Raw genomic sequence first — 16,209 nt, forward strand, 5'->3', positions numbered from 1 at the left:
CTGATATCGCAATGGGTGAGTCGAGTGTTTGGGGTGGGGGCGAGTTGTGCGTGCGATGTTTTGCAGTTACCCCAGGCAGATGGCAGTGCTGTATAGTCTGCTGCTACATACGTGCTCCGTGCTCTGCTGTGAACAGTAGCAGAGTTTAGAATTCCTGATCGATATGCCGGCTGACTGAGGGACCAGAGAGCAATGGGAACGAAGCGTGCGGGAATGAGGAAGGAAGTAACACGTCTGGCGTAGCGTGGTCTGTATGTGTGTGCACAGCGGTGACAAACATCGGACTCGTTTGTCGTCACACCAGACCAATGGGGCTTCATCAGACGCTTGCAGGCCTAATGGTGCGATCTGTGTTGCAAAGAGTTATGCACAGCGTGAATATATTTTGACCAGTGCACCACTTTCTATAGTAATTTTGCTGTGTGTGCAGTGACGCTTATCGGCAGATATATTTTGCCTGTGTGGAAGAGAAGTAGACCTGGTTCGCGAGACACGTCACGTGAATGTTGTGTTGCAAGGGTTGAAAAAACCGGAGCAGTGACTTTTTCGCTCTCTGCCCCCCCAGTTTGATACCACTTGCTATAAGAAGGGAGAGGGGATATGTATCCTACACTAGCGCTGTCTTGTGGGACACCGGGAAGTTTCCCCGCTCAGTAATGGCGGTCGCCGTATCCGATCGACGTGCAGTTTAATGCTTTGTACTTGCTGTTTGTATTGATGTGACAATATTGAATTCGTTGCAGGTGGATAAATTACAGAATGTTGGTGACTATGGAACACGGTAGAATAGTATGATGGTAGTGTATCAGTGTTTAACCTGTGTGAGATGCCCGTTTTGTTTCAAACGACACCAGCGACGGTAACGACGTCGGTGGATATATAATAGTACTATAATACAAATATGTCGACAGTCGGCGCCTTTTAACTAGCATGGCGCTAGTATCACGGGGCCCTGGACCCCCTGTCTGGGCCCCATTGGGAATCAACCTTCTCTTACTACTCCTCGTGGTGGGAACAGTTACCTCGGAAAAGAACAAATACTGTAAGTACTGAGAAAAACCTTGTTTGATTAGCTGTAGAATGTTGTGAAACGAGTTTGTCGGTCTTATGTGTGTAATTAATTTGTATATATGTGCTGAATTTTAAGGATCTGCTTATGTATCCAATATTTTTACCTTTACCTTACAACGCGCCACAAATGAATAAGGGGGGCGTGGTTATCCTGTGTACTCTGACCACCGCTCGAATTGGAGATGTGTGCTTAGCGACGCACTTCGCAAAACTCATTCCTGTTGATAGCTCCACCGAGCGTCGCAGCCGAGTTAGCACTCCTGCTTCGTGTTTTTGAGGTCCCGGGTTCAAATTTTCTACCCGGAGACCGTCTATCCGGGTGTTTTTGTGATAGTACCTACAATTAGGCCACGATCACTTTTTACCTATTTTTTCCATTTAATAATCCCCTGATCCGACGCGATGAAGTCTGAGCTACTGACAGCACCGCTAAATAAACCATAACCCATATAAGTAAGTAAATAAATAAAGCGTTGAGGGCGCCACGAAGTTGAATTGGGCTGGAGATTGGTTGTAGAATGTCGGGTTATCATTCCTGGAGAGAAATGAGAGGAATAATGTTTCCTGTAAGTAAAATGTTTGGTCGAGGACCTTATCCCCTGAGAGTTTACTCCCAACGGACGATCCTGTATACCCAGTAACAAGAATGCCATCATGTTGATTTATTTTATGTGACGAAACTATGATACATGTTACGTCGATTATTATGATCTGCATTTTTAACTATCATCGATTCATATTGATTGTGATATTCTGTGAAATGACATGTTCGGGATGTTAGGATGTTTATGTTGTGAACATAAATCTTATAAAATGTTTCATACTAGGAAGACTACAGAAAATCTGGAAAGATTGGAATTGAACGGGACATATAATTTTCTTGTCTTGCTAATGATTGTTTTTCAGAATCATGAATAATATAAACATTTTGAATAGGCGTTTAGCTGTTGTTATTCTTTTCAAATTTTAATGGCGTTTCTGTTGTCCTCTGTTGGCATCAGAAAACGCAAATGAATTTATTTTCTTTATGCAGTTTAGACCATTACAAGATCCATATGAATTTCGCCGAAAAAAGTATAAACATATGAAAACGTCTTTTATTCGTAGTTTCTGACCACGCTTTGTGCTACGTAGTAGTATATTTCCAAAATGTATAATTAAGTACAGTAACTACATGGGACCAAATTATTGTGAAGCTGATCGTTGATAAGCTTATCAGGTTCACCAGGGCTGACCACACTGGACAATAAGGCAGTTGATTCCACAGAACATCCTTAGATCCTTTTTCTGTCAGATACATTATCGTCTCATCTACGCCAAGATTTTCCAAATGGTTTGTTCTCTTCCGATGGGCGGGGGTTCGGACGCAATCTTTTATAGCCTGTATTTCCGTCTCACGCATGCGCGATACATATAGTCTTACTGTCCACATTATCCTCTGTTATTTGATAAAGTGCTTGAATCCAGGGTAATTTAATAATTCAAGCGATAATACAAACAATGAAATGGAAACATTATTAAGGTCCTATGTTTAAAATTAAATGCATGTCCGTGTAATCAAACGAAATGCAGGCCTGCTATTATTTCACGATAAATACCCTGCAACAGCAGTGAATAATCTTTCAGCATGTTCACTGTAAATTGCTCAAAGCCGTTTACAGGTCTCTGGCCAAACTAGACCCGTAACGATAACATTTATATCCCAGTGAATAAATGTTTAGGTTATGTTTTCAGGTAACAAACCTGTTTAATATCTATACAACGAAAATACGGATAACAACATAAACATATTTTATTTTGATGAATGAAAGAATTCCACTGAGGTCTTGTTTGCTGTCCAGATCAGTGACATTTTATTTTAAATAAACTTTTGTTTCGTGTTAAATGAAACAAAGGTCATGGGGAGTAAAACTTCACGTATTCTTGATTTCGGTGTCAAATGCGAGAAGGATGTCAGTTTCAAGATCCATGCCTGCATCTCTCGTTACCCATTAGACTGTGTGGACCACGGTGCGGTTTTGGATTTTGTGTGGAAATGAGAGTAATTCCATTTCTGATATTGGAAGTTGATATTAGACCGTCTAGCGTGCTCAGAGGTAGCCACTGATCTTCCTCGGTAGTTAAGAATTGAACTGCGTGGGGCAAAGCCCTTTTTAAGAAGTTGACAGTCACTCAGCTAGTCAAATGCCGCGTATTTTATGGAATACGAAGATTCATTACCGTGTTCAGTAGAGACCGCAGTTGTACCTTGTCGTGAGCTAGACGAATCCAGCCTACATGCTACAAAGATACATTTTAATATTATGCGAACTACGCCTAGATCTTCTAACTGGTATTTTCATATTTTCCGACCAACGCTTTTAATATAGTTCTAATCTTTCCCATTCGTGCCACATTCTTCGTATTTCTTGTTTACCTTTATTTGGTCGCGCTAAAAATTGACGAAGAGTATAAACTACGAAGCTCTTGTCCTTAAAACAGCCTTCCAACGCTCCGAGTGACAACATGATTGGTGAGCTATGACGCAAATTGTTCCATGCGTGTTTCTAAACAGAATTAAGAAAGTAAATCGAATAGAATGAAATCAAAGTAGTTTTCTTGTGGCCTGCGCCAAATGTGAGGTACGGAGGAGAAGCAGAAGCCTGTTTTCCCAAATCAAATAAGGCAGCCACCTGATGCTCTGCCCCACCAGGGAGCAGGTGGGCTTGTAGAGATACCAGCTACACGCATGCGAATCGTTGAAATTATAAGCTCTTTAAGTAAATATTTTAAAATATTTCACTACGATCCATTTATCTTCGCTCAAGTAACTACGGATTTTCTGACGTATCTGCTACCACTCTTTCGTGTTGGACAGGCTCAGTAAGACCTCGAGGGTCAATATCCGAATATCTTGAATTATTTTGTTTTTTTATCTCTGTTCCTGAGACTGGATTTATCCTGAGCAAATGAATCGATTTCACGTTCATATACATTATTTCTTTGACATAAATTTTAATATTATTCTCCCTGTGTTTTTCATTTGGTCTCTTCCTTAAAGTGTTTCCGACAAACATTCTGCGCACGTAATTTCTCCCGCGCGTGCTACAAGCCAATACCACCTCATCCTCCTTCGCTTGTTTACGTTAATATGTGGTAAAGCGCATACATCAGGAGGCTTTTCGTTATGCAGCAAACGATGCACGTGCATGTACGTTTGAACGCACGCACATGCGTAGTATGCATTTATGCCTGCAGTAGGCAGTCATTTTCGAGTCAGCTTGTCAGTACATAAAGTGTACTATCATAAAGCAGGATTGGTATCAAAGATATTATGTTCCATGTAAATTTTGGTATCTTGATGATTAGCTCCTTAACTTCTGTTTTATTTTTCCATTAATTTGGAATCATGGGAAGTTTTCTCAAGGTCACATGCTCATTTCAAGAAATTAATTATCTCATTTCTTCGTACTTTTGTAGTTGCAATATCTTAGTAAAAGTTCTTATTGTAAATGACAGAGGTTACCACGGTTCTGGTATATGACAATGTACCTGTCTGCTTCTAATTAGTTTTATCAGCAATAAGAGACACGTGTTTTGCTGTAGTAACGACATTTTTGTGCTCATTTGTGCAAGTAGTTCAGTATTAGATCGATGAGGCGTAGGGAGTTATTATACATTAATTTATATTGGCAGTACATTAACGTTGGATCCATACAGGTATGCAAATTCACAAAGAATTTATTCGAAAAATATTTGAATTCAGTTGCTAAGTACGATGTTTGAAAGCTTTACACTGTTGTTCATGTACGGTATTACGATTCCCAAAATACCAGGACTAAGTGCCTTAAAGTAGGTCACCAACTTTCTACACATCAATACCGATTAATATTCCAGCAGGAACTTCTATACAACTCGCTTTTCTCCGGTGTTTAAGGAAACTTACTTTGATCTTATTGTAAGAACGTCTCTTTCTATGTTTTATGAGTTCTTGAATAAAATACACCTGCGAATAGTCGTTTAACCAGTTCGGAAAGCGAAAGGACGTGTGATATTAAAACATTAATGATAAAGTGTCGTTACGAGGTGAAATTAGAATGTAAGTCGGCTTTACTTTGTACCTTATGTTACAGAAACTATCTGAAGTCAGTATCCTGCACAGCATCAAACAGCCGAAATAAATTAGATGCTGGTAGTCATATGTTGCTATAAATTCCAAATTCCCCCAAAGTATTCTAATATTGTTTTGTAACGAATTTCGAAAAAAAATAACCTTTTTAAGTTTAGTTACAAACCTACATTACTCTGGAAAATGTGCATGGAGTTAATTGATCTGTTGGAATTTTCTGCCTCTTACAGCTATTGTCTGGCCGCGTTAATTTAACGAAACGAATTGTAGCATTCGTGCACAAATATTTTCATAGTTGCTTAAGTCCGTGATTTTGAGAATTTCCATTTCACAAACCGTTATGGTCTTCGTACATAAAAGAAGTTGACAAAGTCCTAAAGAAAAGCACTATCACAACATCGAACTCTTTTAGTTCTTTCCTTTCTTATTTCGTAATTAATAAGCAAACAGTTTTTTATCACTGAATTTTAATACGAGTATAAGGCACAAATACTTAGTTGGATGGATTTGAGGTTTTCGCGGCTGAGTCGGAAGATGGCTGTCTTCTGTGTTGTAGCTCACTGATCATCCTGATGATGGAGGTAGCAAGGGCCTCTGAAACGTTGGTAAACTTCTACCAGACTACACGGGGCTACAACCCAAAAGACAGTCATCTTCTCTCAGTAAGTTGTTTTATGTATTGGAAATCGACTTTTCTAACAAGTTACAAAATTGGATTATCAAGAACGTCTCTAATAGACTTTGGTTTTGTCAGCAGCGAATGTTACGATAAATATGCTATTGAATTGCTGTCTACGAGGGCGATTTCAGAGCCTATCAGCTTCTGCTCGCATATGAATACCCAGATAATGAGCCGTAATTAAGTTGAATTAGTATATATGACAAAGGGGACCGATGAGGGTCGCTGTGGGATGTTTTTATTTCGTTTGCTTTGAGGAGAAAGTTGTTACTGTGGCTCTGAACCAGACACAACGCTGCCCTCGGAGGATAATACATAACCGTTTGAGTTAATAACATGAAGTTAAGAAACTACGACTTCTTCCTACGAAACAGAACAGGCATCGTAGCTGTTTGACTCCCGATCCACTCCCCAGTTCCCCTCGAGGGTTCAATGATTTATATTTTATACACTTCGCGTAGCAATGCTGTTCTTGTATTTTATGCGTTTCATGCGTTGGGATGGGCTCTTGGGGGCATATTCTGGCGGTGTTGCTCTGCGTAAGGAGACATGCAGTGTGAAGTTTGAGGTTCTCACGGCTGTGAGATCTGAATTGTGTCATCTTGTATTGTAAGTGGCTAGCAACGTTTCGGAGCAATGCGTCGCTACCATATTCAGGATAGTAATGCGTTGATGTATTTGCAGCTTTGGTTGTAACAAGAGGTTTGAGAAAATTGTATAATGAAGAGTTTTATGACTTGAAAGATTCTATTCACCTCGTTTAAGGATTCATATCAAGTTCAATGGAATAGGCGGGGCATATAGCATTTTTAAAAGGTAAGAAAATGCATTAACATTTTAGTTGGAAAACCTGAATTAAAAAGGCGATTTGAGAGATCGAGGTGTAGGAGGGTGAATGGTATTGAAAAGGTCTTCAAAGTAATGGGGTTTATGGATGTGAACAGGGTTCTTGTAGATCGATATAGGGACCAGCATGGAAATGACGTATTTGTCCATAGTTAATTTCTTGAACAGTTGGTAGATCCTACTTGCCACAACCGTGGCTGCAAATCGCGATGGTAGCGTTTTCGTGAGTGTAGTTTCCGTAATATTTCTTGGAAACAATTTAGCGAATTCATTTCGAATATGTGACACGCACAGCGATTTTCGTTTGTTCACGAATTTGTCAAACGTCTTGTTTCGTTTGCCATACTGTTTCTATAAGAGCAACAATGGCGGATTTCTGTGAGAAGAATTTGTAGGTTTCGAGATATTTTATATAGTACATAAGAACGAAGTTATTTCAGCACAGCTGCTTGAAAACGTTTTGAGACTCTCTTTTGAATACAGACAACAAAGTAAGAGATTTGCTCAGAGAAATTTAATTTCGTTTATAAGAAATAGACGTCACGAAATTGTAAATAATATTCCGTAACTGAAAGTGGGTCTGTAAATAGCGTGTAAGGCCTCTCAGCGTTCCTTTTTGAATTTCTGCTTTTGCTGTATTTCTTTGAATGTTTTCTTTGGGAACTGTTCACCCAGTTCTCATCTTATCTGTTTGTTATACATACCTGAGTCTAGCAGTTCTTTATCTGGGATTAAAGAAGGTCGGATCGTGAGACTAACTACTCAACTCCATCTTATGATAAAGTTAAGAGAAGATACGGATTCACCTCCACGCCCTCAATATACCTTTATTTGGTGGTATTAAAAATAGGGATAGGTTTGTCGCTATGTTTGGCTTCTAAATAAAATCTAAAGCAAAGGATTATGAAAATCAAATAAAATAAAAATAAGAATACGTAACATAACTGCAAAATAAACTTTGAAATGTTGTAAATTTTACGTAAATAATGAATGAGGAGAACTGTCCATTCCGTATAGTTCGTCCTCAACAGATCGGCTAACACCACGTCCACTTTGAGTTTCTAGTACGCAAGCATAATGGCTTCCGGCTCACAGACCTGTAGGAATATACTAATGTTTTTGTGCTGCCGTTTTGTTACATAAAGCTTATACGAAATATTCCGGGACACTCAGTAGGATATTTATAGGACAAAGCACTGCAAAACAGAAATTGTGTGGTTGCTCAACTACCAGTGAAACAGAAATGTCACAGGATTACTGTAATATGTTTCCTAAGTATTACACGTTGCACTGAATTATGTTACAAAGGGAGAAGTGATGTTGCAAAACATCACTACTGTTGCGTCTACTCCGAAACCAACAGCATGAAGGTGCTTTTGTAATGAAATTGCTTCTAAAACATATTCACTGCATGGTCGGTGGTCTGTAAGTAACATTTATCTTGCATTCTGGTAGTGTGTCTGAGAATTCTTTAGAACTTGAAAAATTAGTTAGTTAGTTAGGGTTGATAGTGATTGTCCCCCCGCCGACATGTTTTACATCAGCCACTTGACGGATTTTTGTAAAATTTAGTGTAGATTTTATGTCATTAAAGACCACCCCAAATCTTTATTTCTTAATTATTTTACAATCGGTATTAATGACATTAGATACGCGACACTTAATTTAGAGACATGAAATGATACTTGGAAATCAGTCATTGAAAAGTATGTGATGTTTGTTGAGGTAATTTTTTGATAGAAAGTAAAACAATATGGCGACGGTGTGTAATTTCCCCTTGGCTTTCAGTTTGACTGCGATGACTACTGAACTACTGGAGATGTGCTTGCAACATTTTGTAAGAAGTGTCTTAAGTACATATGAAAATTAAGTACGAAATGATGTTTGTATGTTGAAGTTTATAAACATGGCGATAAACCGAAACTTTTATGTTATATTCGACGAATTTAACATATTTAATATAATGTTTACTTCCAAAATATAATTAATAATAATTTGTCAAAATAGTAATAATATTTTTGTGACATACAATTACAAGCTATAACAGAAACATCTTATCTGAGTTGTTTTTGATTTTATGATTTTCTTCCTGCGCACAAGCTCAGAACCTCAACTCATGAGAAGCATTGTATTGTGGGAGAAAGTGCACAGTGGTAATGATTGCAGCCGGATGTAATTGACATTTGAAATTTCATTCCGCTGAATTCAGTATTCACTCTTATCTATAGAGTACTTTGAACACACAATACGTAACTGTTAATTTAGGAATGTTGTTATCAGAACAGCCACGAGATTTTAAAGTGTTATATCAATCAAAACTCTTTTCTTGGTGCATATGAACTACATTCACACGCACCAAAATTTTCATGCTATGTCGACATTTCCTAAATTGCAGAGACGCTGTATGGTGGTGAGGCTTTTAATACCAAGCAGATTGCTTCATGCATTAAACCGTGTATTGTTATCTAGCGAGGTTAGAGTGTATGGTCTCCTGTCTAAAGCTAGACAGACAGGACGGAAGGAAACTGTAGGCAGAAGGATGTTGTTGGGTGCGCAGTTTCCGTTTCACAGTCAACATGCGCCCATCTTCCCGGAATGAAATCTTGGATACGCCACTAGACAGTGGCGTTTAAGTTGCTTCTGAGAGTAGTGAGATTTGTGTCACATGTTTTGTGGTTTGTGGAACTCTGTGTAGTACATAAGAGAGTAGCAGTTCCCGAAAACTAGGTCGCAGTGCACTGCCGACTACGAGGTTTAATTGTGAACTGTAAGCAGAGTACCGTATTTTCACAGTCATGTTCTTCTGATTGCACATTCTGGTACATCACATGAGTAGGAGGATAGAAATACCTCGGTGGTATTTACGTCTTTGCATTTTATTCAAGAAAATTTGGTGCAAGTTTTTGTCTTTACATTTCAGTTTATTAACCTGTTTTATATGCATTTTTCATCTCAGTATCCTATAAAAATGTGATGAAAACGTATGATAGAATAATTTTATTCTTTTCATGTGGGTGTGAAACTTGGTCATTTATCCTGAAGGAGGAACAGAAATTGAGGGTTTTTGAGAATGAGATAATAATAATATAAGATAAGAAAACAAATAATAATGACAAGAGTAATAATATTGTTGCTGTTCTTGTGTTACGTGTTCACGTTTAAATTTCGCGATTCAGTGATTACTCTTAATTTCCTCTTAGAAACGATTGTTGCAACCAAATGAAGTGCGTTTGATGTCATGAATGGGACTTTTATTTTCGCACTTTTATTCAGTGTTCTGTTCGTAGAGTTTCTATTAAAGCCCCCCTTTTCTACGCCAGTCTTGAAAAAAAGAAGAAATTTAAAGTTGGAAGAAACTCCGTGTTGCCATCTTGCGTTGCTACTTGGCAATGTCGTTAGTGATAGAATTTCAATTAATTTTGTTTGGTATTGCATTCTTCTGCCAAGCGTATTCTCAACTACATTACCTTAACTTTCGTAATTTACTGAAACTAAAAATGACTTTATTGTTCTGTAGCAAGTGAGAAACGAGAAAAATAATTGAAATTCTTTCTCTCTCCTGAAGACACGCGATTGACCTATATAGGCTGTTACTTAATCTTGCTACCTAAGACGATATCACGATTACTTTGCGTCTGGGAGACCGGATTTAGATTCCCTGTGAAGTCGCCCTCTGACTGAATTATAAAGTGTAGTGTGGTATAAAGTAATTAAAGGAAAAGCTTCGTAAATGTTGAAACTATTTATAGTACAATGAAATTCACACTTCATTTGTTTTTAGTCACGTGCTTAATGTGTGCTTTTACAATGTTTTTATGTATTTATAAACATATACATATTTAAACCGCATACATTATGTCTGTAGCCCCTATGTTAGGTTTATCTGCCATTTTTCCTAACGTCTGAGTGTTATGTGTCTTGAAAATCGTTTTGCTCTTCTGATCCGTGAAAGCTTCGATTCTGAGGAGTATTTATAATTAGGATCTGAGGTTCTCGTAGCGGTGAATATGAAGATGCCTGTCTTCTGGGTTGCAGCGCAGTGTCGTCTGGTAGACGTTTCAGACGTTTTGGCTGCCTCCGTCATCAGGACGATAAGACGTTGGTAGACTTCTGCCAGACTACACGGCTCTACTACCTAGAAGACAGCCAGCTTAGTATTTGTGATGTTATTTCTCTCTCTGTCTTCTACGCTTCTTTATCGTAAACTGTCCAGGTATTTCTGTACAGTAAGATTTGGTTCTGTTCGTATTTTCGTGTCACACAATTGTCTTGTATAGCCGATACAAATCCGGTATCTTAATACGAGATTTAAAAGAAACTGCGACTTTTTAGAAAACGATTCTAATTAAATCTAAACAATTGAGAGAGGATGAGGAGGACGAATAAGGAATGTTGATCTTGGTAAAGCTGTACAGGAGAAAAGTCTAAAGAGAAGAGATATAGGGGATGAAGATGTTTTCTGTGCAGCTTTACCCATTTACTGATTTCTTTAAATTGCATCTGTTTCTTCCTCGTCTTCTTTGTTTAATTTTATTCTTCCTGCATTTATTTCTCTATTCCGCCATTTTCCCCTTTCCTTCCGCTTTTGTCGTATTTCGAGTAGGCGATGATGATGATGGAGGCAGCAAACATTTCTGAAACGTCGGTAAACTCCTACCAGACAACACATCGGTACAATCCAGAAGGCAACTATATTTACATTTAATTTAGCTGTAAAAAATTAATTTAACACAAGGAATGGTGCAAGAGTGTTGCTTATGCACGTCATTGACTGTAACATTGTCCGGGACAACCGAAGAACCACCAGTGATGAAATTTAGTGTGTAGTGACCATCGGCCGTAGAAAAATGTGGTGCAACAATGACTTAAAGGCCCAAACGAAATCCTTTAGGCTATTATTTTGGAATCAGGAAACTTGTGGATCCTTGCGCGTTGGAAAGCAAGATTGATAACGTAAAAAGCAATTGCCTGCACGTACGTCTATCTGCTATGTTATTATTTTAGTAATTGGAGTGTTCAGTGAATTCCATTTAAAATCCATTTTAATCGAATATCAGTGACGATATGTGGAACTTGGACAGATTTTCCCGTAGGTTATCTTTTGACTGTCAGTTAATTTCAATATTAAGGTAACGGGTACCAGATGTAAATTCATCTGTTGCAAAATCTCTAGTTGATCGCATACGCTTCGTTTTCAATCATATGGAACCTCGTTTTAGGGGACGTCAGTATTTTTATTTATTCAGGACACTATAATACTTCTTTGAATGCTGCACAGCCACTACCCCATAAGTCTATGCGGCGTGGTGCGTAGTTAAACACCAGGGACAAATTTTTTGCATCTAACACTGTTATTGTGGCATTCTGAGTTCAGAAGAACGTTAGATCAGCCCTTAAAATATGTCACAACCGCTTATTCTGTAATAATAATTGTCAGATTTCACCCAATTTTGTTCCCATTGGCCACACTTGAATTTCTAATGACAGTGGTGCTCAGATAATCATTCGCGATTGTAGTAATTTATCTCTGTTATGCGCATTTTAAGAAATGTCAAAATCTTTCCTGTCCGTGATATTCGGCTACTATGATCTCCATGTTACTTTCCGTGAACCTTACCCGTTCTTGGGGTAAGCAGTTTCTATTCTCTCTTTCATTTTGGCCTTGACGGCCCCTCGGGGCGTTTGAAATTAATTACCTCGTTCTGTGTCACAGAAGGTATCTCCGGTCAGAGACACAGACGGGATGCAAAACGTGACTGATTGACTTTCTGCTGTTATATAGACTATGTTGCATGAGCCTGCGACACAAATGGACTTCGCGAGTAGGCAGGCTAATCGTTATGATGTGCATTTGCAACTGTACGCGAAGTTAATTCAGCATTTGGACGTGTTAGTAGAGCAGTTTACAAATTGTCGCAATATCACCGTGTCATTAATTAATTTATACTGTAACCCCATATTGTGTTAGGAATTTGACCTCTGAGCTCCCATAACGACAGGCATTTGTTTTCTGCAATCCTGCATGTTGATATTTTTAACACCGGAGTATTAGAGATATAGAATGTTTCATGACGTTTTTTTGTCGGTTATTTCGATTTACAAGCTCCGTGTTAAGTAAAAAGCGTAGAACGTGCTTGTTATGATCTTTGCTAACGTGCATATTTACATGCAATTTTTCTATCGATTTATGTCGCTTTTGTCTGATATACTGCCAGCTTTATCGTAGTGTTCGTTTTGAAAATTAAAATTGAAGCAGGACATATTCAGTTAATTTTAAAACAGAACTTGTGAAGCAGTGTTAAATTTGTATGCTACTTTTGGCTTTAGATGATTTAGGTAGCAAAGTATTTGTTTAGTTTTAAATAAACCCGTGAGATTGAAATCATAAATAGTTTAGTATGAAGTCAAAGCTTCACGAAAAACCGCTTCTCAAGAAAGTGTCTTTTGCGTGTAATCTATTATGCGCGTAAATTTTGTACGCAACTATTATAATACACCACCATGTACCAGAGTGACCACTGGTGTCTTATTGTCTACAAAGGAAATATCTGATAGTGAACGAGATATTTGGGCTCATTTGATGGTAATTCTCGTCACAATCGAGAAAAAAATTCTGTGCTTATTTCGTAGCTGCCTTCGGACAGTTTTTGCTTGTAGTGGTACGACAAGAAAAGTATGAGGACGGCAAATAGGAAACAGCTCGGTAAGATCTCCGTTCTGTTAGGTTTAGAACTCTTATAGATGGAAATATTTTGTGTGTTTTTATCAGGTTTTGATCGATTCTGTTGGTGTTATGCAAACACAGGGAGCAGCCTCTGGATTGTAGAACCGCAGACTTCACCGGCAGCCCTGTAGCAACCGAGTTGTAACAGTATTAATACCGCACGGTGGCTGTTGAATACATGCAAACAGCGTCACCACTGTGCAATCAGACTGCTCGGTTTGACACTTCGTGTTGGTACAGATGGTTGTCGGTGACGCCATTCCTATTATAATGTATATTCTTATAAAATTAACTGGTTTACGTCAATGTAAACATAAAGTCTTAAATAAAACTCAGAAGCTGTGTTGTACCTTAGTATATAGGTTGCTATGAGCGTAAACGCAAATAACTGTATGCTCGCAGTGATACTGGAAGTCAAGGATCTGATATTCCATCTGTAATTGGACACGATATTCCGACTATAAACACACTTTGTGTATTGGAGATGACAGAAGGCAACTGTATCAACATATACACACATATGTAACGAAGAAAGTGCTTGAGGGCGAGAGAGGTTCGCCTGTTAACCTACAGCTACTTTGAGATACTTTATGCCAACAACCGTATGAACTACCAAACATGGCGCGTAATCGGCCTTATGTTTGTGTGGGAGGATGAACATGTTAACATCTCCTCGCAGTATTGACATTTCAGTTGGCCGCAAGGTATCTGCACACGCCGTGTAAGAGAGAATCAGCGACACTCCGCACGCAGGGTGTTTGCCGAAGTGTAATGCGTGAGTTAGCGAAATGGACGTCACGCACAGTTAGAACAGCCTTCGTATCAACGACCCGAGGATTATAGACTAAAGTAGTAATCATACGAAAGTACATTTGTGAACAAAGCAGTGCTACTTATTGTTGGAGAGAGTACGCGTTAGGCTTATAGGAGGCGGTAATTGTCATGTCTGTGTGCAATTTTGGTTTATAAGATGTCGACGCGGATAGAGGTTTGTTTTCGTATGCGACTGAAATGTCGTCCAGAGAATTTTTTTGTTCAAAGGACAAGGTGCTAGAGGTGGGTAAGAAAACCGAGTTTTTGATTTTTAATCTTATACTGTAATGTCTGTCTTCAATATAACAATAGAACACATTTTTTGATTTGGACTCTGTCCATTGCCTGAACTGTAATGCCATAAAATCCCAACGTTTCGAAAGCTGGGTTGGGAACGCTTTTGAAAGAGGAGACTGAAATGGGCTTGTTGAAGAGAAAGAAGCACTTGAGTCAGCGGGCGTCAACAGAGCGGGGCCGTGGAACCCATGATTCTTAAAATGTAGACCGCAAACGTCTGTGATGACTTAGGTACAGTATCATCGTTAGCAAATACAAACAGTGCGAATTAAAGGAAGAGAGAAAAATAAAAGGAAAAGATTTGGGTTGATTGTGGGACTTCGCACTGCCAGGAGATTGAAACTTTATTTCAGCTTACTGTTACACGCTTCCATTCCTTTGTAACCAACTTTTTCCCCTCCTAAGATTGTAGGGGAGAATCGGAACTTTTGTGGTCTTGGAAAGGAGTTTGGTTGGCTTTCACGTCTGTTGGCTTCTGATAATTTAATATAGGCCTTCCCCCCCTCTTACGTCGAAATTTAAGGCGAAGAATTCTTAAAAGAATCTATTGAATCTATTGGTTTAGACGCCAAAGCAACTGATGCGTTCTGTGAGATGAGCACTATTGTCTGTATTACTCCTAAAATATTTGCATCAATGTCTCACACCTCTATCAACTATCTGTTCATATTGTAAACGAGGATCGAAAAAGAAATAAAAAGATACAGTAAGACTGAAAGTAAAAGAAAATGAAGTTCGCACTTTACAAGAAATGGAAAGGAGAAGAAAAGTTTTGAGACATTCTTTTACTGTATTATAAATTGTTATAAGTTTCCGCCCGAGTTTAAAGCGGTTTATTTAGAGAAGATCACATTTTCTTTTGTCTCCTTGTGCTTGATAAAGAACTTTGTTGTAAGACCACCCATTGTTTTGTAACATCAGTTTTCCCTTCTCCTAACTGCCCGATTCTCTTATTCGATACCTAGTAATATTGAATGCATGTTGTTTGTGAAACTTTTTCTGGGTATCTTTGCATGACGGGAAGAACTTGGTGAATACAAATTTGCAAAGTTGTGGGAATGTGGACGGCGTTGAATAAGAATAGAAATCTGCTTACACCGATATTTGTCTATTTAACTAGAGTCTGAACTACACTTGCGGTCCAGAAATCGGACGAGAGATACAGAAATATTTATGAAGTGTCTCGTGTTCACAGGTGAACTACTCGAGTGCACAAAGGCTGCGAGAAAGATACAAGAATTAAGAGGCTGGTCTGTTTCGTCGTATTAACATCCGCTTTGGTCAGCCTTTCTTTCTACTGGTTTTCTGTTATTCCTTTGTCATCGAAGATCATAAGTTTCTTAGAGATATTATATTCTCTTATCCTTTCAACATGTTTTTGTCGTTCGTATGTGTAGCCTGAAATTCTGTCTTTAATACTGGTAATCCTATTAATCTTTCTTGCCAAATGTAACTCTCGCTGATAATTCAGAAAACATATTTTAATAGTTTCAATCTGTCTGTTATTTTACATTACTCTACAAAGTTATGGTTATCAGAAAATAACAGGTCTTGATATAATCTTAATTTATAGTGTGTGTAAGAGTGTTGTCTTTTATGTTTCTTTGTTATGTTATTAATTTTCGGATAATATGTGAATTTGCTGTACAGATAGTGAATATATTATTTTGG

At 38.3% G+C, this 16,209-nt stretch overlaps 1 protein-coding gene across 3 annotated transcripts in view; it reads left to right on the forward strand.

Moving 5' to 3' along the window:
- The window catches only part of loaf (low-density lipoprotein receptor domain containing lost and found), a 195,988-nt gene that overhangs the window by 12,075 nt on the left and 167,704 nt on the right, over positions 1-16,209 (forward strand). Inside the window, exon 1 of one of the 3 annotated variants that reach the window (XM_022058507.2) lies at positions 72-1,042. The exons of 1 other annotated variant lie outside the window; for it this stretch is intronic. In XM_022058507.2, coding sequence (XP_021914199.1) covers positions 931-1,042 — 112 coding nt within the window. In that variant the 5' untranslated portion in view covers positions 72-930. Of the gene's footprint in view, positions 1-71; positions 1,043-16,209 lie in introns of those variants that run through there. One more of the 3 variants, XR_015536271.1, reaches the window with a different exon arrangement.

This window comes from Zootermopsis nevadensis, unplaced genomic scaffold (genome assembly GCF_977971745.1).
Source record: "Zootermopsis nevadensis isolate Lab colony 2312 unplaced genomic scaffold, Znev_1.0 Znev_ptg000021l, whole genome shotgun sequence".
Lineage (NCBI taxonomy): Eukaryota > Metazoa > Arthropoda > Insecta > Blattodea > Termopsidae > Zootermopsis > Zootermopsis nevadensis.